Source organism: Eubalaena glacialis, chromosome 11 (assembly GCF_028564815.1).
Source record: "Eubalaena glacialis isolate mEubGla1 chromosome 11, mEubGla1.1.hap2.+ XY, whole genome shotgun sequence".
In the NCBI taxonomy this organism is placed as follows: domain Eukaryota; kingdom Metazoa; phylum Chordata; class Mammalia; order Artiodactyla; family Balaenidae; genus Eubalaena; species Eubalaena glacialis.
This window is the reverse complement of record NC_083726.1, coordinates 53,795,827-53,820,629: the sequence shown is the minus strand read 5'-3', so window position 1 is coordinate 53,820,629 and position 24,803 is coordinate 53,795,827. Positions and strand designations below refer to the sequence as shown.

Below are 24,803 nucleotides of genomic sequence, written 5' to 3'. Positions count from 1 at the left end.
ATGGTATCTCAGTTTCTTTGTGTCTGTCAACATCTCACAAATATAGAGTCTCTTTTTTTCTCCTTCCATTTGTCATCTGTTCACCTGGACTTTACATTTCCTTTCAATGTTGACATTCTATACACTGAAAGATAGATCCTCTAGATTCTCCCTGGAACAGCACCTTGCCCATGTGTTACGAGGCATAGCAGTAAAGAGCTGGCTTATTTTCAGTCACCTGTGGAAAATATCTCACAAATAGCCATTGGACTGAATTTAGAAATTAGTACTAGACAACTGGAAATCTCCTCAGAGTTTGTAGCTTACCAGCTTTAAATGGAATGCAAGAATTGAGGATTCTTTTCCCCTTCTCTTGCACTTGTGTGTTTTATGACGCTGGTTGTCACCTAGTGTTGGTAGTCTTACCCAAAAGCAAATTACAAAGCCTGGAGTTGCTTGCTTTCTCTCAGTGGGTACAAAGAAAAGGTGATTTGTTTTCCTCCAGACTCTCCTCAAGATTTATGGGAAAAAACTGAAATCTGAAATGTTTTTGGTTAGTTGGAGGACAATTTTAAAGATTTCCATAAAGCTTTATAGAGATCACTGCTGCCCCTCCCAGATTTACTTGAGCAGCATTTACAGCCTGACCATAATGTTTACAAATGAAACTCATTTACTTGATCCTTGTCTCCATTGTAGTAGAGGTTATCTTAAACTCCCTTGTGGCTTTAAAAAATACCACTTAAGCAAACAGGATTTATGTTCCCCTTTCAGTTTCTACCAAGTTGAAAGGTTGTAAGTCACTTTACTTTCTTTGGAATTTGCTGAGCCACCTTAAAGTAGGATGGAATATCATTTTATTCTAATAATAAAAACCAAATAAAATCTTTTAGATCGGTATTTTTAGAATAGGAAGTATCTTATTAAACATTGCTTTTCTTTTTTTCTCATGTTAACTCCTTTCTTGCTTCTTTTCATAGTCTTTCACAGTATAGTGATGAGAACATGATGGACCCTTATAACCTGGCCATTTGCTTTGGACCCACATTGATGCCTGTCCCAGAAATACAGGATCAAGTGTCCTGCCAGGCTCATGTGAATGAGATTGTCAAAACCATCATCATCCACCATGAGACTATTTTCCCAGATGCTAAAGAGCTGGATGGCCCTGTTTATGAGAAATGTATGGCTGGAGATGACTATTGGTAAGTACAAGAATTTTAGCCCTTCTCCCCCTGGAAGAATTATGGAAGTACAGATATCAACTTAATTAAGAAACAGAACTGACTATAAGCTGCCAGTGCTTCCAATTTAAAAAAAAAAAAGAAGCAGCAGCAAGAACACTTGAGATACATTAGAATACTAAAATCCATGACAACACTGGCTTCTTATTATGGAATTTCATATTCATTCCTCTCTTTTCCCCAAGCACGACATCTTTATAGATATATCCATCCTATCATGACTTTTGTAGAGAATGGTTTTGATATATAGAGCTGTGTTAATTTTTACTACTATATCAAGAAAAGATAACTGATTGAATTGACAGATTTCATTTTTATTCCTAAATGGTTTTGATTCTATATAAAGTATTTCAAAATTCTCATTTAAAAGGAGCACTGTCAACCAAATGTGTTTTCATTCTTACTTATTTTCATTTTCATTCTTACCAATAAATGTTATCCTAACCAGTTATGGTCACTTTGAGCAAATTTATTATTATATTGTTGGCATAAAAATGTTTTTGTTTTTGTTTTTTTTTATAAAAATGTTTTAATATGGCAGTGTAGTCACCTCCCAATGAAGTATAAAAATGAGGGGTATAGTCAATTGAACAATCCCAAAGGTAAGGAACCCTAAAATGTTTATGTTCACTATTCGATATAGGAGTGCTAGCTTCTAAGAAATCATATACAATAAAAGTGGTTTTGATTCCTTGAGCCCCTACCGTGTGCCAGCTTCTCAGTGCATATGATCTCTTTTATTCCTCACAACCACTCTACCAAATAAGTTAAGAGAGGCCAAGGAGGCTGTCCAATGGCTAGTGGTTACTGGACGCAGCCCAAGTCTTGTCTGATTCCAAAGTCCACACGAGTCTTCCCACTCAGCAGCTGCCTCCCAGCCTACCTCGGAAACTGCTTTATGCAGCTCAGACTCAGGAGCAGCTGGAAATAAATTTGTCTAAGTCCTTCATTCTGGACCCTCCTCAGGACACTTTGTTTCCCACTGCCTTCCTGGAGATTAAGTAGAAGTAGAATAAGTAGCTGAAAGATCTAAATAACTCAGAGTACACTTATTTTTTACTTAAACCACAGTATATTCTTAAACCACAGATGATCCTCTGCCTTAAGAAAATTGAGAGTTGACTATTTCCACAAGTACTGCTAAATTAACAATAAAGCATGATAGATTCTAGTTTTATAGTATATCTAGCAATTTTATGTGAAATTCAATTTTAAAATATTTACTTGAGCACTTACTACATGCACATACTGACTAAGCTTGGCTCTGGGAAGATAAATGAATAAAACTCAGCCCTGGTGAGATTCAGAATTTTATTTTCCTAGTTGTATTTGCTTCAAGGCCAGTGTCAGTCATGTTTAGTATTTCCAAATATTCAGTAAGTTCTGTTGTCTTGTTCATTTTATCACAGAGCAAGTATGTGGATGTCTGGTTGATATTATTTGATGCATTGTATTCTAGAACTTTTGTGGTTGCTCCATTTTTACAAACAGGGTAAAAGCCCCATAATAAAGAGTCTTGCAGCCAGTAACACGTGCTTGATTATGTCCTTCTCCCATACACAGTGTTTTTTATGGGTATCGCTCATTTTAAACAGAAAGTCAGTAATATAGTAGTCATCCTTGTCCCCCAATGCCAGCAATATAAATGGGCTTTTACAGTAATGTCAGGTTCGTATTTGTAACCATTGCATTCCATTTATCAGCATACATTTGAGAAGAGATAGTGGTAATGTTAAAAGGATAAAATCTGACTCTCAGATACAAAAATGAACATGTGTCTAGAAAAGATAAAAAAGATACTACAATTCAAAGCAGAAACCGAAGAGCCATCCATTTTTATGCAGTAGGGAATATTGAAATGAATTTGCAAAAACTGGTGTACCCATGGGGCAATAATCATATTCCACTAGAATTCAACAAATTTTCATTTTTATGGATAAGAATTATTTGTAATACTATCAATTTCCTACAAGTTAATTTTGTCTTTACAGAGTTGTAATGTGTCAAATATGAAGGTACATACACTCCCATAGGATTAGAGAATCCTAGAGGCTCCAGCATTCCGCTGAAAGGCTGTCCAGTAACTCCTTTGCCATTCCAAAGTCTTATTTTTTTTTTTTTACAGTAGCAATTGTTCATCTTTGAAATGCTTTCCACTTTGGCTTCATATGAATTTCTATTTCCACTCCTCAGCGACAGCCCATACAGTGAGCACGGTACATTGGAGGAAGTGGATCAGGACGCTGGTACAGAGCCCCACACCAGTGAAGACGGTATGCACTTGTGCCCATGCTACTATAAAATTAGTCTTTATATCCATTTTTTAAGAATTGCTTATATTAAGAATTCAGTAGATACAAAAGAATACTTACTAAATATGTGTAAAGTACGAAGAATAACATTACAATGAACACTTGTGGAACCACCACCAAGTTTAAGAAAAAGGTATCATTACCTTTGCACTTTCCTGAACCCATTGCCTTCTTTACCCCTCCAGGGTAACCACTATATGTTTGCACTTTTAAATGATTTATTGTTTCATTTTCTATTTTCTTGAACTTTTCATAAATGGAATCATAATGTATATATTTTTCATGATTTTTTTCTACTCAGTATTATGTTCCTGAAATTCATCCATTGTTGCATGCAGTTATAATCATTTATTTACCTATATTCCATTGTATTTATTTTATTATTGATGAATATGTGAGGTGTTTTCTATTTTTTTGCCATTAAAAACAGTGCACCTATGAATATTTTGAACATGTATCCTACTGCAAATGTAGAGTTTCTCTAGGATACACACACGTAGGAGTAGCATGTCTTCAACTTTACTACATACTGCCAAACTATTTTTGAAAATGGTTGTAAGGATATCCACTCCCACCAACAGTGTCACAGCCTTTCAGTTGTACATAGTCCTCAACACTTGATTTTTTTTCTTCCTTTATTTTTTTTTTGGCTGTGTCGGGTCTTAGTTGTGGCACACGGGATCTTCATTGAGGCACACGGGATCTTTCATTGCGGCGCGTGGTCTCTTCATTGCAGCACTGGGGCTTCTCTCTAGTTGTGGCGTGCAGGTTTTCTCTCTCTAGTTGTGGCACACAGGCTCCAGAATGCGTGGGCTCTGTAGTTTGCGGCACACGGACTCTCTCATTGAGGCGCGTGAGCTCAGTAGTTGTAGCCCATGGGCTTAGTTGCCCCGCAGCATGTGGGATCTTAGTTCTCTGACCAGGGATCAAACCTGTGTCCCCTGCATTGGAAGGTGGACTCTTTACCACTGGACCACCAGGGAAGTACCAACACTTGACTTTATAAAATATTGTAATCTTTGCCAATATTGTCAGTGTGTAATGGCATCTCATTGTGATTTTAATTTGCATTTCTCTGATTACTGATGAAGATGTTGTTTTAAAATATAGTGTATTAATAGAAAATTTGTGGTATGGTAAGGCCAGAAGATTGGGAGATGATCGCCATTGAAAAGATAATTTGATACAGTTCCTAAGAGGAGGGGACACATCACACCTCAGGGGGCCAAGGAAAGCACCAGGGTCAGTCAGGAGGCAGAGGGAGAGGAACAACTGGGTAAGAGCTTTTATTGTGGTTTCCACAGAAAGGAACACGAGAGGCAGGGTAAGCAGGGTTAGGATTGCCTAGTTTGAACAATTTCAGTGGGCTCTGGGGCTGTCTCTGGTTGTCTGGTACCTGGCTCTGAAGTGATTGGGGCAGACAGATAGTGGCCCAAAGTGTGAGAGCCCCAGAGAGGAGGTGGTTGGGATATAGGCTCTGGATTGGTTGGTTTGTATTTGAAAAGCACATTCCAGGTAAGTTGTTTACCGTCCCTAGGAATTGGCTAACCCTGGGAGGGACAGTCCCTCCAGGGGCAGCAAGGCCTCAGAGGTCACACTACAGAAAATGAAAAACATGGTTAATACAGATATACTAATTTTTGTATGTTTAGATTTCTTCTTTGTGAAATTCCTATCTTTTGCCCATTTAGGGCCTACTTGCCCACTATTATTTTCTCTGGGCTTTTTTTGCTTAGTTTCGTTTAGTTTGGCTTTGTTTTTTTCTTATTTATAAGAGTTCTTTGTGAGTCTGGATCAGGTCTTTTATTGGATATATGATTTGCAAATATCTTCTGCTCTGTAGCTTGTCTCTCATGTGCTTATTGTGTCTTTTGCCAAACAGAGAATCTTAATTTTAAAGGCGCTGAATTTACCAATCTTCTCCTTCAGGGTTGTTTCACTTTGCCTCTCCTTTAAGAAATCCTGTACCCTGAGGTTAATGAAGAAGTTCTTCCATATTCTCTGCTAAATCCTTTCAGGTTTTGTTTTTCACACACAGGTCTTAATTCTACTAGGAATTTATTTGGAGGTATGGTGTAAGGTAGGGATTTGTTCCTTTTTTTCTCCATATGGATGCACAGTTGTCCCCACTGTCCCAGCCTTAATTGTCTTTTCTCTACTGCTCCACACCTTTATCATAAATCAAGTGTCATCTCTGCATGAGTCCGTTTCTGGGCTCTGTTCTTTTCCACGGGTCCACTTGTCTATCCCTACACCCCTGTCTTAATTTTGATACCTTTTAATAAATGTTAATATTTGGCAAATCAAGACCTCTGAATTTGTTCCTCTTAACAATTCTTGGCCTTTTTCACTTAAATTTTAAACTCAGTTTTTCAAGTTCTTGAAACAAGCAAACAAGGAAAAAAACCTAAAAACCTGTTGAGGTTTGGACTGCAATTGCACTGATCCTACATATATTAATATGAAAAAAAAATGATATTTTTATAATATTCAGTCTTCCAATCCACAAACACCTTTCTAGTTACTTAATGTCTCCCAATAAACTTTTATACTTTTCTCTGTAGTGATCATTTTTTTCTCTTTCTAACTTCTTAAGTTTAATGTTTAACATTACTTTAGCTGTCAGTTTTTTCTTAGTACCTCTTTAGCTGTATGCATAATCCTTTTATACTCTTTAGTTGTGACTAATCTGCTTTAAACCCATTCACTGTGTTTTTATTTTAATTTTTTTTCCTACAAGTTCTGTTCAGTTTACTTTCATATCTACTTGGTCATTTGCTCTTTACTTATAATATTAATCCTTTCCATTGTTTTAGATTATGTGTCTAATCATGCTAATAGCTGAAGTCTTCCTGGATTTGTTTTTGTCGGCTTTTGCTCATTGAATCTTACTTCCAGTGTGTTTTATAAATTTTTTACATATTTCTTAGAACTTCATGGAATCCTTTATGTTGAGTTGAAGGTATGTCCCTCCAGAGAGGGTTTTCATTTACTTCTGCCTGGTGCATAACCAGCTTGGGACCACATTAGATTTTTAGTTTGAGATTTTTTCAGCCCACCCAGGTAGTGTGAACTTAAACTGCAAACCTGCCAGAGGACTGAAATGTGGTTGGGATTCTCTAAGGTGATTTTTTTCTCAAGGCTTGAGATAGATTATTTCCTTAAGTCCAAAGTTGGAGTGGTTACATCTATGGAGAAGTATGGAGAGTGAGAAGGGAGGAAGATTTCAGAACTAGAAGTCTACTGTGACACAGAGAGTTTGATCCTTTGGTGGGGCTTAGATTCTCCACACTGGGCAGCCCCTGGACCTAGTCTATTGTGCAAAATAAAGTTTAAGTTAACCAGGCAGGGAAAATGCCCTCCAAGCAAACTCTGACTTACATATTCTAGTGTTCTGTTTACCTTGGTGGGTTCCCACATTCATCAGGTTTTTGGTCTTTAGTATTCCTCATGGTCATAATTAATGTGATTACAAAGATTTTTTTTTTTTAATCCAGCATTTTTAGTTGATTTCAGCAGGAGGGTTATCAGAGTGTCTAGGTCCACCCTCTGCTTTAAAAAAAAGTTTCTTTGTGTGTTTTTTAAATATATATATATTAATTTATTTATTTTATTTATTTATTTGTGGCTGTGTTGGGTCTTCATTGCTGCACACGGGCTTTCTCTAGTTGTGGAGAGCGGGGGCTACTCTTTGTTGCGGTACTCGGGCTTCTCATTGCAGTGGCTTCTCTTGCTGTGGAGCACGGGCTCTAGGCACGCAGGCTCAGTAGTTGTGGCTCACGGGCTCTAGAGCGCAGGCTCAGTAGTTGTGGCGCACGGGCTTAGTTGCCCCGAGGCATGTGGGATCTTCCCGGACCAGGGCTTGAACCCATGTCCCCTGCATTGGCAGGCGGATTCTCAACTGCGCCACCAGGGAAGCCGCTGTGTTTTTAAAAGTAAGATAAATTGACATTTTTAGAACTTAAGTTAGAAGAAACTCTTTAAAGTGAGAGCTTCTATTTCTGTGGTATTGCTTTTGAAAGTCCCTGAGCCCTCCCTCTGCCACTCTCCATTCTTTTGTCTTGAGTTTCTTTGTTTCTTTGTGATTCATTCCTTTTTCACTGATGACGTCTCTGAGTGTTTCCTTGCTTGCCCCAGTGGCAGGAAAAGCCCAAGACAAAGCCCCAGCCATCTCTCTTTCCAAGCATCAGTCTCACCACCGCACCATCTGTCAGTTGTTCTTACCTCTTGGCTACAAAAGAGCAGCTTTGCTGAGGGCTCTGTGTTTGAGATAATATTTTGATCATGTTCACCTGATTTTGCTGGAAAGAAAAGCATTGCTTACAAAGGACAGATACCCTTGCCCGCAGCCAGACTCTAAAGTCCTGTAACTAAATTAACTAGAGTATTGATTGTCTTTTTGATCATCTAGGTATTGTATTTTCTTTTCTCTGTCATGGTATCACTAGAGAGAGTAGCTTTTGTTTCCAAAAGACAGGCTGTCACAGAACAAAATCATCATCTGCAAGGGCAGTGGATACCAGATCTAGGAGAGAAGTGTCAGGGACAGCAAGGTCCCAAAGGGGTAGTGTGATGTACTAGCACTTTGTATAAAATTACAAGAAATGGAAATATAAGACTTGATAGCACCAGGCAGTCAGAAAATCAGCTTTGTTGAATTTTCTTTCCCTTTGTGCAAAATTATAATTGCCTTGTAGGAAAATGAAGTTATCGTGTTCACCCTTACTAATGTTGTTATTGGTAGCAGTAGCATTCTACAAAGTCTCTGCAGGACCTTAAAGGACTGTGTGACCCTATATGAAAGGGGTATGGTGTGTCTCCATGCCCTGAGATCGATTTGCTCTGCAATGATGAGACTCAGATGTGTATAAATAGCTTATTGATTGACACTTGCCTGTGAAATTTCTCTCATGGGAGTAGAGAGAGTCAAAATAATGAAATTGCTCAGAATTACTAGTTGATGTAGTAGGATTACCAGTAAAGTGTACTTCTGATTCATCTGGTCATTCTTTTTTTTTTTTTTTTATAAATTTATTTATTTATTTATTTATTTTGGCTGTGTTGGGTCTTCGTTTCTGTGTGAGGGCTTTCTCTAGTTGCGGCAAGCGGGAGCCACTCTTCATCGCGGTGCGCGGGCCTTTCACTGTGGCGGCCTCTCTTGTTGTGGAGCACAGGCTCCAGACGCGCAGGCTCAGTAGTTGTGGCTCATGGGCCTAGCTGCTCCGCGGCATGTGGGATCTTCCCAGACCAGGGCTCGAACCCGTGTCCCCTGCATTGGCAGGCAGATTCTCAACCACTGCGCCACCAGGGAAGCCCTCATCTGGTCATTCTTTTATAATGTCTTTACATTTGAATTATATAAGCAGAGTCTGATAATCTTGTTGCTAGTTGTTTCAAAAAACAAAAAGAGATAATGAGCATAGAGGGCATGATGATGAAATTATGATAAAATATGTATATATCTATTAAATAGTCTTAAATCGCCCTTGGCCAGTGTTGACAGTGTAAGACTGAATGGCTTTAAAGAATATTAATAGTTCTCTCTTCTTTTCCCTTTGACAAGTACATAGGTTGTATGCTATGTTATGCTGTTATCCTTCCACTTTTTTTCAGTAAAACAATTTAAACATATGGGTGTGTCACATAAGAATTTGCAAACTACATATCATGAAGCTCTTTTTGGCATGAGTTCACTGGCATGACTTCACTCCTCCATGGATGTTTATTTGTGTCCCCTATACCACAGACAGGTTTATTTCTGTCCCCCAGGGCAGTGGTTCCCAACATTTTTGGCACCAGGGACCAGTTTCGTGGAAGACAATTTTTCCACAGACCGGGGGCGGGGGAATAGTTTCAGGATGATTCAAGCACATTACATTTATTGTGCACTTTATTTCTATTATTATTACATTATAATATATAATGAAATAATTATACAACTCACCATAATGCCGACAGGAGGCGGAGCTCAGGTGGTAGTACGAGCGATGAAGATGTAAATACAGATGAAGCTTTACTCGCTCGCCTGCCGCTCACCTCCTGCTGTGCCACCCAGTTGCTAACAGGTACTGGTCCGTGGCCCGGGGGTTGGGGACCCCTTCCCCAGGGAGAACTGGGGTAAAAAATTTGGCATCTGTCATTTCAGTTCAAGCAGGATTTATTCTTTACGTGCAAGTTTAGAACAGACTGTAAAGTCAGTCTCCTTGAATAAAAGTTCTGTCTCCTCCTCTATGAGCAGACTTGTGGATATTTAATAAAGCTGCTCTTTATTGTTTCATTAAAATATAATTTTAGGATGGAATATCGGAGTGTTAACATACATTCTAAAAGTTATCAATTATTAAAGGACTTAAACTACTGTTTTAAAATTATTTTTACACCTACTTTGCTGAGAAGTATACTATGTGCAGATCATCGTGTTGTGGTTCTGCCATATGAAATATTATTCACCTTAAACATTATCCACTAGCAAAAAGATGGGGCTTTTTTTTTTGGTCTTTATTTCAAATATAGAGCTGAAATTCACCCAGGCCCTTCATAATAAGGTAAACCCTAAGCTTTTTCAGTATGTTTGTTGATTTTCATGCTCTTGCCATCCCAGAGGATGTTTGAACTTATCAAGTGAGAAAGAAGTTTAGCTGGCTATCCAAGGATTTCTTGTGCAGTTATTTCATATAAGTACAACAGATATTGAAGATATTGCAGTAAACTTTGGGAAGCAATAAACTCTTAAATGGAAAGGTTTGTTACCAAGGGAAATAAATAGAAGATAAAAGTTCCTTACAAAATATTTGACAGGCAGGTTTTAATCTATTATGTGTGCATATATTCTAGAGTATTTAGAAAGTAATACATGCTCAGTTTTTAGCAAATGAGGTATTGTTCATTGCATAGACAGATTTCTCTAAGCATATGCCACTTGTACTGACCCTTTTTTGTTCTGTTTCTTATTAATTAGCAGTTTACTCACCTGTTGTTGGTAGCAGGGATGAGGATGGGGTGATAGTGGGAGAGGGTAGGTAGGATCATAAAGCCCCCAATTCAGGGCTTTTTGCAATAAGCTGGATCACAAAAAGCAACTCTTGTAGTTGTTTTGAGTAGTTTGTCCTCTTATTTGCCTTTAATATTTGTGGTCAGAATTAGAATAGAGCTGAAATTCCAATTCTAGGCCCAGAGCTTGATAGCTTTTTTCAACTTTTAATTTTGAGGTCATTGTAGATTCACATGCAGTTGTAAGAAATGCAACAGAGAGATGCCATACACCCTTCTCCCAGTTTCCCCCAGTGGTAACGTTTTACATAACTGTAGTATAATATTACAAGCAGGAAACTGATATTGATATACTCCCTCCCCCATTTTCACATTTCACCAGTTTTACATGCAGTCATTCGTGTATGTGTTTACTTAGTTCTGTACAGTTTTATCACACGTGTAGATTTGTGTGATCACAACCACAGTCAAGATCAAGAACAGTTCCATCACAAGGATCCTTCGTGCTACCCTTTAATAGCCTTAGCTGTTTCCTTCCGTCACTTCCCCCCCACCCCAACCTCTGGCAACCACTAATCTATTCTCCATCTCAATTATTATGTCATTTCAAGCATGCCATATAAATGGAATCATGCAATATGTAACGTTTTGAGGTTGGCTTTCTTCACTCACCATTGTTCCCTTGAATATTTTTTGATCTCTAGAAGATATAATTTTTGAATCTGGTCGTTTGAGTAGGTATGCTTGTTTCACGGGTGATATCCAGAATTTGTTTTTGATACTAGAAAAAATAAAGTTGTCTTTACTATTAGTAGTAGTTTCAAGATTTGATAGTGCCAAAAAATATATACATAAGAAAATTAAATGTATTCAAATAGTATTTAATGTGGTGATTTCTGTAAACTTGATTTTTTTTAAATGAGCAAATAAAGCATAAACTTCTTAATGTTCTGAGATAGTGATTCTTCCATGTTCTAAATGGTATTAACATGTTGCCAGGGAACTTGATCAAATAATATTGGTCAAGATAATACTGGAGCTGTTGCAGAGGATATTACAACCCAAGGAGAGATTTTTATGTATCATATTGCAAAGCTTTAAATATTTTTTTATTAGACTGTCATGGTATCTCTAGTAAGAAGCTGTGGAAACGAAGATCTAATGTTCAGTTTTTCTTTGCCTGAAAAACTGATGACAGCAAGAGAATATTTTTCTGTATCTCTTTTAACAGCATCATTTTCTCATTGTCTTGATGATTTATTTATTACCTTGTTCAGTCTGGATATTAAAATGACCTTGTTTATTTCTAAAGCCTCATATAGACCTTTCAGTTAGTGTATCGTGCCTTCCTGAGAACCCTGGCCCTCACCATCTTCTGGTGTGTTCTTTGTAGAATGTGAGCCAATAGAAGCAATAGCCAAGTTTGACTATGTTGGGCGGTCTGCTAGAGAATTGTCCTTCAAGAAGGGTGCTTCCCTGCTGCTGTATCACCGCGCATCCGAGGACTGGTGGGAAGGAAGACACAACGGGATCGACGGGCTTGTGCCCCACCAGTACATAGTGGTGCAGGATATGTAAGTAGTCCCAGCTTCCATCATCACCTGACGCTCCCAAGCGAAGACTCCAGCCACTGTTTTTTTTTATATATATAAATTTATTTATTTGTTTGTTTGCTTAGTTATTTATTTATTGGCTGCATTGGGACTTCGTTGCCGCGTGCGGGCTTTCTCTAGTTTCGGCGAGTGGGGGTTATTCTTTGTTGCGGTGCGCAGGCTTCTCACTGTGATGGCTTCTCTTGCTGCGGAGCATGGGCTCTAGGTGCGCGGGCTTCAGTAGTTGTGGCACACGGGCTCAGTAGTTGTGGCTCACAGGCTCTAGAGAGCAGACTCAGTAGCTGGGGCACACAGGCTTAGCTGCTTCGCAGCATGTGGGATCTTCCTGGACCAGGGCTCGAACCCTTGTCCCCTGCATTGGCAGGCGTATTCTTAACCACTGAGCCACCAGGGAAGCCCAGCAGCTATTGTTCTTAAAATGACTTTGGTCTCGTGAGAAAAGAGCAGAAGGGATTACAGAGCAAAAATTTCTGAGCTGGGCACAGTTCTTCACCTTGCTAATGGGTCTTTGCTAACAGTACTTCAGGGCCAACAGCTTCTCATTTCCCAAACTCTCCTAGAAGGTCTGGAGCAAGGACTAGTGAGAGACACCTTCTGAAGCATTCAGGTTCTTAGAAAAATACCCTGTGCAGAGGATGGCTTTAGGAGCTAAAGTGGCACTGCTGATTCCAAAAACAGTGGTGGCCGTTCTCTTGGTGCCTGTCTACTGTTTCAATTCCAAATTTCCAAGAGAGAGGATACTGACTTCAAGTCTAAAGAGAATCATCTTCAGCCTTCTTTATTAATTTTGCTGATGAGAAAGCTCTACTTTCAAAAATACTTAAAGAGACATCTTCCCATCTGGTCATAATTTTAAGTGAAAGAAACAAGTTACAAAATAACATGTACAGTGTAATCTTAATTTTGTGACTACAGTATTTCACAATGCAGCACCAATTTATGAACAGCTTTTCAAGGAAAAGAGAAAAATACCACATAAAATGTATACAGTGACTGATTCAGCCTAAGTTTTAAAATGTTAAAATTTGTCTCTCAGAATGCAAGAAATATTATATGTGTGTATGTATGCAGACATACAATCATATATATCTAAAGTACATAAACATATAAATATCTATAGTATAAATACTGTACATACCTGTGGACATCCATGTAGATATGTATCCCAGGCAGAGAAGAAAAGCATAGAAGGATATTTTCTAGAATTCGAACAGTAGTTGTCTCTGGATGTTACGTTATATTATTGGCGATTGTTATCGGAATTTCGGAATTTTCCAATTTATCTGCCATGAAATGTTATTATTCTTATAGTGAAAAGAAAAAAGTTATGTTAGTAAGAGAAAGACTTACATACATAAATGCCATCACTTACTTTTTGTCCCCATTCATCTAGCAAAAGACCCTCACTCTTGATTCTCATTGTTTCAGGGATGATACATTTTCAGACACTCTGAGCCAAAAGGCCGACAGCGAGGCCAGCAGTGGGCCAGTGACTGAAGACAAGTCTTCATCCAAGGACATGAACTCCCCAACAGACCGTCATCCTGATGGCTATTTAGCCAGGTAGGTGGAGTGGTCACCAGGCTCCTGAACCTCCACTTCTCCAGGGGCTCTGAGGAGCCATGGCATCCACAGCCTTGCAGAATTACCCTCTGTGATAACCTCTCCTATTCTCTCGCTCTCTGTCTCTGTCTAGGCAAAGAAAAAGAGGAGAGCCACCCCCTCCAGTAAGGCGTCCTGGCAGGACCAGTGATGGCCATTGCCCTCTCCATCCCCCACATGGTCTTTCCAACTCCTCAATTGACCTGGGGTCCCCAAGCCTGGGCAGTCACCCCCGGGGCCTGCTGCAGAACCGTGGCCTCAATAATGACAGTCCTGAGAGGAGGCGTCGGCCAGGTCACGGCAGCTTGACCAACATCAGCCGCCACGACTCCCTCAAGAAGATCGACAGCCCTCCTATTAGAAGGTCCACATCATCAGGGCAATACACAGGCTTCAACGACCACAAGCCACTGGACCCAGAGACAATCGCTCAGGTAGGCTGCTTTGAATAGAATATTGCATGGTAAGTACCGGTGTGTGATGAAGGAGGCGTACAGGAGTTACTTTCTGGAGCCATGTCTTTTGTATAGAATCAACTAAAGAAAACAGAAAAGAAATTAACCCATTCTTTAATTTAAGGCCATGTGATACTGGAAGGGCCCAAGTGTATTAGGTTCATAGTGATTTAAACAAAGACACGGCAGAAACTTAGGACCCAGGACAGTCAAACCCATCATTGCTGAATGGCCAGGAAAATTCTAAAAAAGAAGAAGAATGAGGAGGGACTAGCCCTACCAGATCCTAAATGCATGCTAGAGCTAGTAAAACAGACAAATTGATGGAACAGAATGGAGAGCCCTGAAACAAACACAACATTTTTAGTGTATGATGAAAGTGACACTTCCAACTTAGGAAATGGTGGATTACTCAGTAAATGAAGTGAGAAAATGATGGTTGGCTGTTTGTTTGAAGAACAGCAAGTTTGGCTCCTCTGTCACTCCTGAATGCATGTGTGTCTTCACTTCCCAATAGTGACTGCAGAGAAGGGCCTTGTAGTTTTTTCTAATGATCAGAATTGACAAAGTAGGGCTTCCCTGGTGGCGCAGTGGTTAAGAATCCGCCTGCCAATGCAGGGGACACGGGTTCAAGCCCTGGTCCGGGAAGATCCCACATGCCGCGAAGCAGCTAAGCCTGTGCGCCACAACTACTAAGCCTGCGCTCTAGAGCCCGCGAGCCACAACTACTGAAGCCCACGCACCTAGAGCCCGTGCTCTGCAACAAGAGAAGCCACTGCAATGAGAAGCCTGTGTACCACAATGAGAAGCCTGTGTACTGCAATGAAGAGTAGCCCCCGCTCGCCACAACTAGAGAAAGCCTGTGCACAGCAACGAAGATGCAACACAGCCAAAAATAAATAAATAAAATTAATTAATTAATTTTAAAAAAAAAGAATTGACAAAGTAAAAGTAAAACAGTATTAATGGGTTTTTCCATCGTTCTACCATTTATTTCCCTCTGGGTCTTTTTACAGCACAGACCATCAGAAAATATATGTATGACAGGAAAAAAAAAAACTGAATCACTGTGCTGTACACCTGAAACTAACACAATATTGTAAATCGAGTATACTTCAATGGAAAAAAAAAGAAGAAAATATGTGTATGGCCAGTGAAAAAGGAGGTGAATAGATTCAGGGTTCACCATTTGAGTAAAGTGTCTTCCAGGTATCACTGAAGCTTAAAAACGGAATAGATCAAAAAAGAAAGTGAGAAATTAATGAAACAAACATGGGGAAGTATTAAAGATGGATTATTTTTAATAAAAAGCACTCAAGGAAACCTGCATTTGCTATGACAAATTTCCAAGCTATTTTCATTGTCCTAACTAAAAAGAATTTTGGATAGCAAATTAGATTGTGTGGAGAGTTTAATGCGTTTTTACAAAATTAAACCAATTTTAAGTGCACAACAGTTTTTCAGCAAAAACCAAAAAGACTTTTGACCTTTTTGGGTTTTTTTTTATTTGAAGTGCAATGCAGAGTCCTTTGAGGTCTATTTAGAACCAGTGATATTTGGCTATAATCCATAACATCATTCCTTGTAATAAGCAGGTGGAACAGCATTTAGGTTGGAGAGACAGGGAATAGGAGCTTAGTGGTGGGAAGGTATAATAAGGTCTGTTTTAACCCTTTTGCTTCTAGAACCAAAATCCTTTCATTGTAAATCATAAAAACAAAAACTCGACAGATAAACCAGGCTCTGCACGTTCTCTCTGGGGCAAATACTTGTTGTAAAAAACAAATCCATATATTTAGCATCAAATGGAAATCACATATGAAAATAATCACTTGAAAAGTGATGTCATCCTCACAATATGGCTTCCAGCTGTGTCCTTTATCTTTCCATCTCTCATCTTCAGATTTTTCCCATGAGGACAAGTAAGCCTGCCATCATGGTGTTCATACCAAAAACATGCAATTTCTTTTAGTAAACAAATCAGTGGAATCCCTGATAGAGCTTTTTTTAAAAAATTTACATATCCATATGTGATCACTGGATCTTCATTTATTCATTTAGCAAGGCTTTATTGAGCACTTACTGTATGGCAGCTCCCATGCTAGGCGTTATGGACACAGAGTTAAATCAATGGTCAGTCAGCTGCTGCATGAAGGTGCTTATAATTCAGTGGGGGAGGCAGATATGGAAATCAGTTGCTGCTGTGCAGGGCCACAGGCTAATGCTCCAGGTGAGTGGAAGAAGCCCTGGGAATATGGAGAAGAGGTATTTCCATCAGACCAGGGCAGTGGTTCTCCACCCACCCTATCTCACACAGTACTCCACCATGTGTGTGTGTTGGGGGGTGGGAGGGGCAGTGTATAAAAAACATAATGTGGGGCTTCCCTGGTGGTGCAGTGGTTAAGAATCCGCCTGCCAATGCAGGGGACACAGGTTCGATCCCTGGTCTGGGAAGATCCCACAGTCTGTGGAGCAGCTAAGCCCAGTGCGCCACAACTACTGAGCCCGGGTGCCACAACTACTGCAGCTGGCGTGCCTAGAGTCCGTGCTCCGCAACAAGAGAAGCCACTGCAATGAGAAGCCCGCGCACTGCAGTGAAGAGTAGCCCCCGCTCGCCGCAACTAGAGAAAAGCCCACGCGCAGCAACGAAGACCCAACCCAGCCAAAAATAAATTAATTAATTAATTCTAAAAAAAAAAAAACAATGTAAAACTGACCCTCTTAACCATTTCTAAGTGTACAGGTCAGTAAAGTGTATTCACATGGCTGTGTAACAGATCTCCAGAACTTTTTCATTCTGCAAAACTAAAAAACTCTATACCCATCTAAGAACAACTCCCTTTTTCCCCTTCCCACCAGGCCCTGGCCACCACCATTCTAAATACTTTTTGCTTCTGTGAATGTGACCACCTCATATAAGTGGCATCATGCAGTATTTGTCTTTTTGTGACAGGCTTATTTCACTTAACATAATGCCTTTAATGTAGCATGTGGCAGGATTTCCTTACTTTTTAAGGCCCAGTAATAATCCATTGTACGTATACAGCACATTTCACTTATCCATTCATCTGTCGATGGTGCACACCTCACCTTTTTAAAACAAACAAATATTTTGTAATTCCCCCTTTATTATCTGAAAAACTGATGATGTGCCAATTTTTTTTAAACATATAAAGCCCTAAATACAATGTAAAGGAAAAACAAAAGGAGATTAGTATTAAAAGAAATGTATTTCAGAATGCTTAACTACATTAGAAGACAAATGAAGTAGTGAGATGCTTTCACCTACATGTAGACTTACCATAAATACAATCAAAAACATACGTTGATGTAAGAGTATCATTAAGTTAATTAGTCTCGACTCAGTTTCCATAATGGTGTTCCCATTATGGAAAAAAATTACTGTTTTTCTAAAATGGTGGACCACCCTCGGTCATACAGTTCTAATCAAAGCAGACTATAATTTACATGATAGTTTCATTCCTAGACAACACCATGAAAAAAATATTTTGTGTTTATATATAAGAAAGTTAGGTTCTAGACTCAGACTATTATAAAAAAATTTTCACCTACATAAATGTCTGGAGGACATTTAAAAGTTGAACGAGATATGGGACAATTCATTGCATGTAAATTATCCAGGACACTTGTAAGGTATCCAGTATCTCTGGCCCCTGCCCACCAAATGCCAATAATGCCACCTGGTTATTTTGACATTTAAAAATACACATACACATACACCATATTACAGAAATGCCCTCTATGGGGCAGTACCACTTCCATTGAGATCCACTGGACAAAAGCATCAGGGGAAGTCTTAAAATGAATTCTGAAGAACTGCTAGGAGTTAGCCAAGTATATAGTAAGTAAGTGCTCAAAAATTATTATTTGTTGAATGAATGAAGCCTGATTTTTCATGCCTATACACTTTTATTTCTTAAGAAATTGTTGCGGTATCTAAATTTAAGCCATCTTTTACCACAGATTGAAATAGAATTCCATATAAGATGTCAGCATGTAAGGTCAAAACCACCAGAAGCCTGCCACGTGCCTCAGAATGGCCAGTGCTGCTTGTGTGGCTCTTTAAGCCACTGGCGCCATCGCATCTCTTGTCTCCTGCACATTCCGAGTCACGGTAGTCATGTGAGATGGCATTAGGTTTACACACTCCACAGGCTGGTGTTAAAACCGTCATGCTTTTGCTGGTCTGCTTGCTTTGAAGTGAAGTATATGGTTTCTATACATTAGTATTCATTATCAGCCTAGTCTGTCTTTCTTTCTGGTTATTTTTTTTCCAGCTAATTATCGAGTTATTGACACACAGCACCATATAAGTTTAAGGTGCACCATATAAGTTTAAGGTGTACTACATAATGATTTGACTTACGTGCATCATGAAATAACTATCACAATAAGTTTAGTGAACATCCATTATCTCATATGGATACAAAATTAAAGAAATAGAAGAAAAAATGCTTTTTCCTTGTGATGAGAACTCTTAGGATTTACTCTCTTAACCTTCATATGTAACCTACAGCAGTGCTCATTATATTTATCACATTGTACATCACATCCCTAGTACTTAATTCATCTTATGACTGGGAGTTCGTCCCTTTCGACTGCCTTCATCCAATTGCCCATCCCCGCAACCCCCCGCCTCTGGGAACCACAAATCTGATCTCTTTCTCTGTGAGTTTGTTTTTGAAGTATGCTTGACCTACAACACTGCTAATTCCTGTTACATGACATAGTGATTCGATATTTCTATACATTTCAAAATGATCACAATAAGTTTAGTTACTTACCATCTCTCATTTCTGGTTATTTTTCAACAGGATATTGAAGAGACGATGAACACTGCTTTGAATGAACTCCGAGAACTGGAGAGACAGAGTACAGCAAAGCATGCCCCCGATGTGGTGCTGGATACCTTAGAACAAGTGAAAAACTCTCCCACCCCTGCCACGTCCACGGAATCTCTCAGCCCTTTGCACAACGTTGTCCTCAGGAGCTCGGAGCCTCAGATTCGACGTAGCACTAGCTCCTCCAGTGACACAATGAGTACTTTCAAGCCTATGGTGGCGCCCAGAATGGGCGTGCAGCTGAAGCCCCCAGCCCTTCGGCCGAAACCTGCTGTTCTTCCAAAAACAAACCCTACCGTAGGGCCCACCCCACCTTCCCAGGGTCCAGCAGACAAGTCTTGCACAATGTAAAAACCAACTGAGCAAGCATATGGGGAGGTGATTAGAAAGAGAAAATGGATTAGTGACAAAAGTCAACAATCCTTAACTTTCCTTAGTCGTGTACTTATAACTGGAGACCCTTTGGCTTCTCTGTGTTCTCGAATGTAATGTCTGAGACTAGCTAAATTAACACGGGCATTTGTATTTTGTAATTTCATCCTTTTTTTTTTAATAACTGGACATATCCTGTGTCATTTTAAAGACAATAGAAACACTTAGACTTACTTGAAAATCCAATGCTGCACCATTTGTAATGAAGGCAACACCGCTCTGCCCTGCACGTTGCACAGTGCTTCAGGCTTAGTGTAGCCTGGATGAGTCAGAAGCGTCTGAATCCAAAGGCAGGAGGATCTGAGTTCCAGGCCTTGGAATGTAACCAGTGTTGGTCTCTGGCACTCGGGGTAAGGCTAAAGGTGACAATGGCATTGTTTGGTAGCTGACAGTGAGTACCTCTTATTCCATGCAGTGGGGCGGGGGGCTGGCTCTTGCTACAGACTTGCTGTTGTCACAGTGGGGTATTCCCAGTGCGAGCTGCAGCCCACCGCCTGAATGAGTAGGATGATTGCCTCTTTCGTAACAGTCGTTTCCCTGGGTCCAGGTGAAAGTCTCAGCAGGAGGGGGTAGAACCTCTGCAGTTACTGCTTGAACTGAACCTGGGAAAGGACAGTCCTCCAGAGCTATTGCTGTGACTCTTTCCCCAAGCCTGATCAGGCCCCGGAGGGTTTCCAAGTCCATCCGCTGCATTCACTGCAGACTAGAACAGTCTAATTTTTTCTGGTTACACTACTCCATGACCCTCTTCAGAGGTCTGTTGTTGCCTAGAAAATAACTTCTAGCTCCCCTAAGCCCCCGTGTCTTCCTCTGTGGCAACGGAGAAAGCAGACAGTGCACAAGTCCTTGGTTCGCCGGCCTTCCCTTCCCCTGACAAGATGACCTGGGTTCCTTTAAACGTGCTACAGAGGCCTGGTGATCCTAAATTGAATCCCCAGCTCCCCTCGGCGTTTGTCTCTTTGAGCTACGGTACTGGCGTAAGAGCCAGAGCAGCCAAGGTGGGAGGATGACCTCATGGTTCCAGGATGACTTCCTCCCAGTTGTGCACCCTGGAACCATGGCTTTTTTTGTTTTCTCCGTGTGGTCTCTACATCACTCACACAGTCAGCTGAACTCCACTGACACCCTCTTTCTCTGACATCCTCACCCATAGACAATTTTTCTTTAGCCCATATTTATGCTCTGTTTCTCCTCTATCTTAAAAAGATTGCTTTGAATTCAGTTGTTTTTACTAAGGTACAGATCACCACTGTCCTACCAGCAGCAGCTTATACCATCTGTAAACCTATGAGCATTTTATCTACTCTGTCGTTGAACTTACTGAGGAAGAGTTTTTTTGTTTGTTTTTTGGTTTTGGGGGGTTTTTTGTTTGGTTTTTTGTTTTCAGAAAAATGGGTGGCCAGAACTAACCCCTCTGGACTACTTTGATTTCAAACTGGCAGCCAACTGCATGCCCACCTAAGAGTTACAGTACGGACTTTGATTTCTCAGCTCATTGGTGAATGCATCAATGTGGAAAAAATGGGGATTTGTACTAAAATCAAGATCATTACTTTGATCTCTACCTCAGTTTGCCAGTCTAATCATTCTAATGCAAAGAGAGGTTACATTTATGAGATATTGTTACCTTTCCAAGTCACACTGCTGGTTGCTTGCCTGCAGCCTGATTTCACAAATGGATTAAATAGTGAAAAAAATTATTTCAAGTATAATATTTCCAGGTATTGTAAACCTCTGAATTTTTACAACATCCTTCTTGCCCATTTTGAAAAAGAGGCCCAGCTCAGCATCTTGTGCAACCCCCCACCCTCTCCCTTGAACTTTAGTGGTCCTTCAGCACCTTTGGGCACCATGGAAACCCAGCCAGGACTGAGCTCTGAATAGCACGAACCCTTTTAAACAACCTTCCCAAATTTCTAGGAAACTGAAACTTCTAAGATAATCTCCCAGTTCTTTCTAGATTCCACTGTGGTCTCTAATTCTCTGTTGTTACATGGGGAAACAGAAACAGAAAAGGGTGGAAGTAATGGGGGAGGAAACTTTAAATCTTTTAGAAATTAAAGAGGATTCTTAAAAAACCACTTCCTTATTTGATGGATGAGTAAGATGTTAACAGAGGGCATCAAAAGGGCAGAGGTGTTTTGAACTTACTAATTTTTGAAGGGTTCTTTTACAAGGTTTAACTTTAGCTTTTCAGATCTTACTCCTGCAAACTCATTTCTTCAGACTTCTCCCTGGTAATCCTCCCCAGTGTCTCCTCTCTTTGCTGTTGACACCTGCGATGGAATGAGGACTGCCTTTCCACCCTCCAGATCAGGACTCCGCTGCCTCGGATGGCAGAGGACATGCTGCTCCAGACCTCAGAGCCTCAGAGGCTGTGCCTTCTTCCAGGAAACATTTCCGAATACTCTCCCATCGCTCCCTTTCTTTACCTGTCTCTGTCTTTTCTCTCTATAACTCTGTTGTCACCCTGAGGCTTTTTTTTTTTTCCCAATTCCCAGGGAAGGATGTGACCTCAGAGTGAGTAAGGACTCACTAATCCTTACTTTGTTTAGTAAAAGCCTTCAGATTCCAAGGATAAGGCAAAGTGGCCACTTCACAAAGGATCCAGAATAACACCCAGTAAGTTCCTTAAAAGTTTCAGCAGCTGAGAGGGTTCACCTGTATGTGGGCCTCCTTACCGCCACAGGTGTAGCCCACCGTGGGGAGGTGGGAAGGCACAAGGAATGGGGAGAGAAGAAAGAAAATAAGTCCCTGAGATGTTATGCCCCAGTTTCAAGGATCTTAATGGTTCATGTGCAGTTTGGGAAGTGGGTCATTTTGATGATGGGTAAATGATGGTTCTACAAAGATTACCTGACTCCACTTACACAAGAATATGTATTCACAGCTGATATAACTAAATGAACGTTCACGTCCCATCCACAGAACTCACTGAAGTAGATTTACCAAATTGGCCTTTCTGTTTGGGTGGGGATGCTTGGAGTGGGTCGTTAGGATAGAGTGAACGGTTCTTAGTACCTGTTTCCTGATGAGTGTTCTGTAAATTATTTCAATCCATTGAATGGCCCTTTGTAGAGCTCCATGTTCAAGTGTGGCATAAACGCCATTGTTCAACAGTTTTTCACATTTTCACACAATGTAATCTGACTTTGGTGCCCCTTGAGCAATCCACAGAACCATGTACAGGAGGGTCCCACTTAATCTACAGCAATGAACATGAACAGTGATCAATGGATATAGAGCACCAAGGGTCAAATTGTATGAGTTTTCTGTCTTTGTACTTTTGCCATTCCCAAAAATGGGTTTATAATTTAATTAAGAAAAAGAAAAAAGGGGGGGGGGACATGGTGGTCTCCTTAGCATTTGGGAATGAAGCATAGCCTCTGGGGTCTATAAACTGAAGAAACTTTAGTAATCACAGCCTCTGAAATCCAAAGTTAAAGAGCCTGTGGTTCTGTTGGGTTTAGAAGACTTCAGATTTGGGATGACATTTATTCCTGACCACAGTACTGAGGGGCCATGGATGCAGGAAATGCGCTTGGGGCTGAGTCTTGCTCTGAGTTACCTGCCATATAGGCTCCAAGGCACGGGCAGCTTAGAAGTGAAGTCTCTTCCCACGTATGAATGAGCTCACGACTGGAGACTGGCCCCTGAGCTAAAAGCCAACCTCCAGCTGGGCTGGGGTGTCAGGCATGGGGCAGGGTGACTGGCACAGCTTTGTTCAAATCAGTAAAATAAACTGGAGATTGAGCTTTCACTCACCCACCCTAGTATACTTTCTTTACAAAAAAAAAAAAAAAAGTCTACGTAGTATAATCAAAATGGTACCTGTATCTTAAAATTACATAGGGAATTTTGTATGCTTAAATAATTGTTCTGGGTTCCATAATGCTTATCTTAGAAACTGTTTAGTAAAAGAAAATATATAAACCGTGCATTTGTGAATGCCCCCCCCTTAGAACATTCATCCGAGTTCAATGTGTAGTGTGATGGTTATTATAGATGTTTAAAGTATAGTAGGTGGCTGTGTGACAGGAGAGACTGCTATTTACCTACTGACTTAAGGGTAACTCCTGCCCACGTAATTAAATCAGTATTGTCCTTTCCTGTCGGTTTGATTAATTGCAGTATTGGTGGCTTCCTGCTTGTGACTGTTACCTGATCGTGTCAATGTACATCTGTAGTATGTACATGTGAAAGTGCCTTTCTATTTTAGAGGAGTTTTAGCCTTGTTCTTTACTGTTGCCCCGCCCACCTCCTCCCCCAAGTGCCACCCCAATTCCTCCGTCCACTTGACTGTTTTGAAACTTCCTTCACTCTCTCCCAGCTGCTTCTCCATCCCCACCTTTTCATGCCTCGGTGCTCAGTATTGTCCTGTCTTGCATCCTTGTCGGTCATGGTCAGGTCATGGTCATCAGACGTGTTGTTTTCCTCTTAGCCGTGACTGTGCCTTTCCCTCCCCACAGTCACTCTCCGGGTCCCCCGCAAATCGCCCCCCTCCCCTCCCCTGCTCACGTGCTGCTGACGGCCATCCTGTTCGCCTCTGCTCTGTACTGCCTCTTACCGTGACATTCCCTCGTCTCTGAGGTGAAAGTAAAGGGGGATGCTTTTCTAGTTCTGGAAGAGAAAAAAAAAAAAAAAACGTTTTGTTAATCTGTTGTGACAATGCACTTTTATGTATAAGTACTGTACATTTTGGCATGTACCATTCCAGGCTTCAGTATACAGTCAGGTCTGTTCTTCATGGTGTATCTTTATAATAAATAAGATAGTTCTGGCTGCCTTTGTCGGCTTCCGATGGTCTGATTCTCTGCCGTGTTTTCATTCCTTTCTTTTTCTAGTCACTATTTAACCCCGCCCCCTCCCCCCTCCCCCCCCCACCAGAGCTGAGTTGCCTTAAATCGTTAAATCATACGAAACTACCTTTTTAAAAAAAAAAAAAAAGTTTTCATCTTTGATTTTGGTTTGTGAATTTGAAAATGAGGCCTCATGCACAGAGCCTTGTCCATGAAGCCAGGGTTTTTTAGAAGCATAGTTCGGAGACCCCTCTGTAATAAGAGAGACGGGGCTGGGAGAGTCTTAACTAAGAGTCTGAGAGCGCACAGTCCTAAACACTCCAGACTGAAATCTTTCCTTTGAGGAGTTTTTGATGTAGTAAACCTTGTCAAGCTGATTTTGGGTTTCATTTGAATACATTGAAATGCAATCCTTAGGTATAGACTATGTTTAGAATTCCCCCATGTATGGATATTTTATCTTCAAACTTAGCTTTTTTTCCTAACTCTTGAGGACTAGCAATACATAATATAGT

The 24,803-nt window shown here is 40.4% G+C and overlaps 1 protein-coding gene across 1 annotated transcript in view; it reads left to right on the top strand.

Annotated features, from left to right (window-relative positions):
* Nucleotides 1-24,251, top strand: part of SRGAP1 (SLIT-ROBO Rho GTPase activating protein 1) — a 276,189-nt gene extending 251,938 nt beyond the window's left edge. Inside the window, exons 17-22 of the mRNA XM_061206565.1 lie at nt 960-1,184; nt 3,417-3,496; nt 11,919-12,099; nt 13,567-13,701; nt 13,835-14,174; nt 19,031-24,251. Coding sequence (XP_061062548.1) covers nt 960-1,184; nt 3,417-3,496; nt 11,919-12,099; nt 13,567-13,701; nt 13,835-14,174; nt 19,031-19,408 — 1,339 coding nt within the window. The 3' untranslated portion in view covers nt 19,409-24,251. The remainder of the gene's footprint in view (nt 1-959; nt 1,185-3,416; nt 3,497-11,918; nt 12,100-13,566; nt 13,702-13,834; nt 14,175-19,030) is intronic.
* The last annotated feature ends 552 nt before the right edge of the window (nt 24,252-24,803 follow it).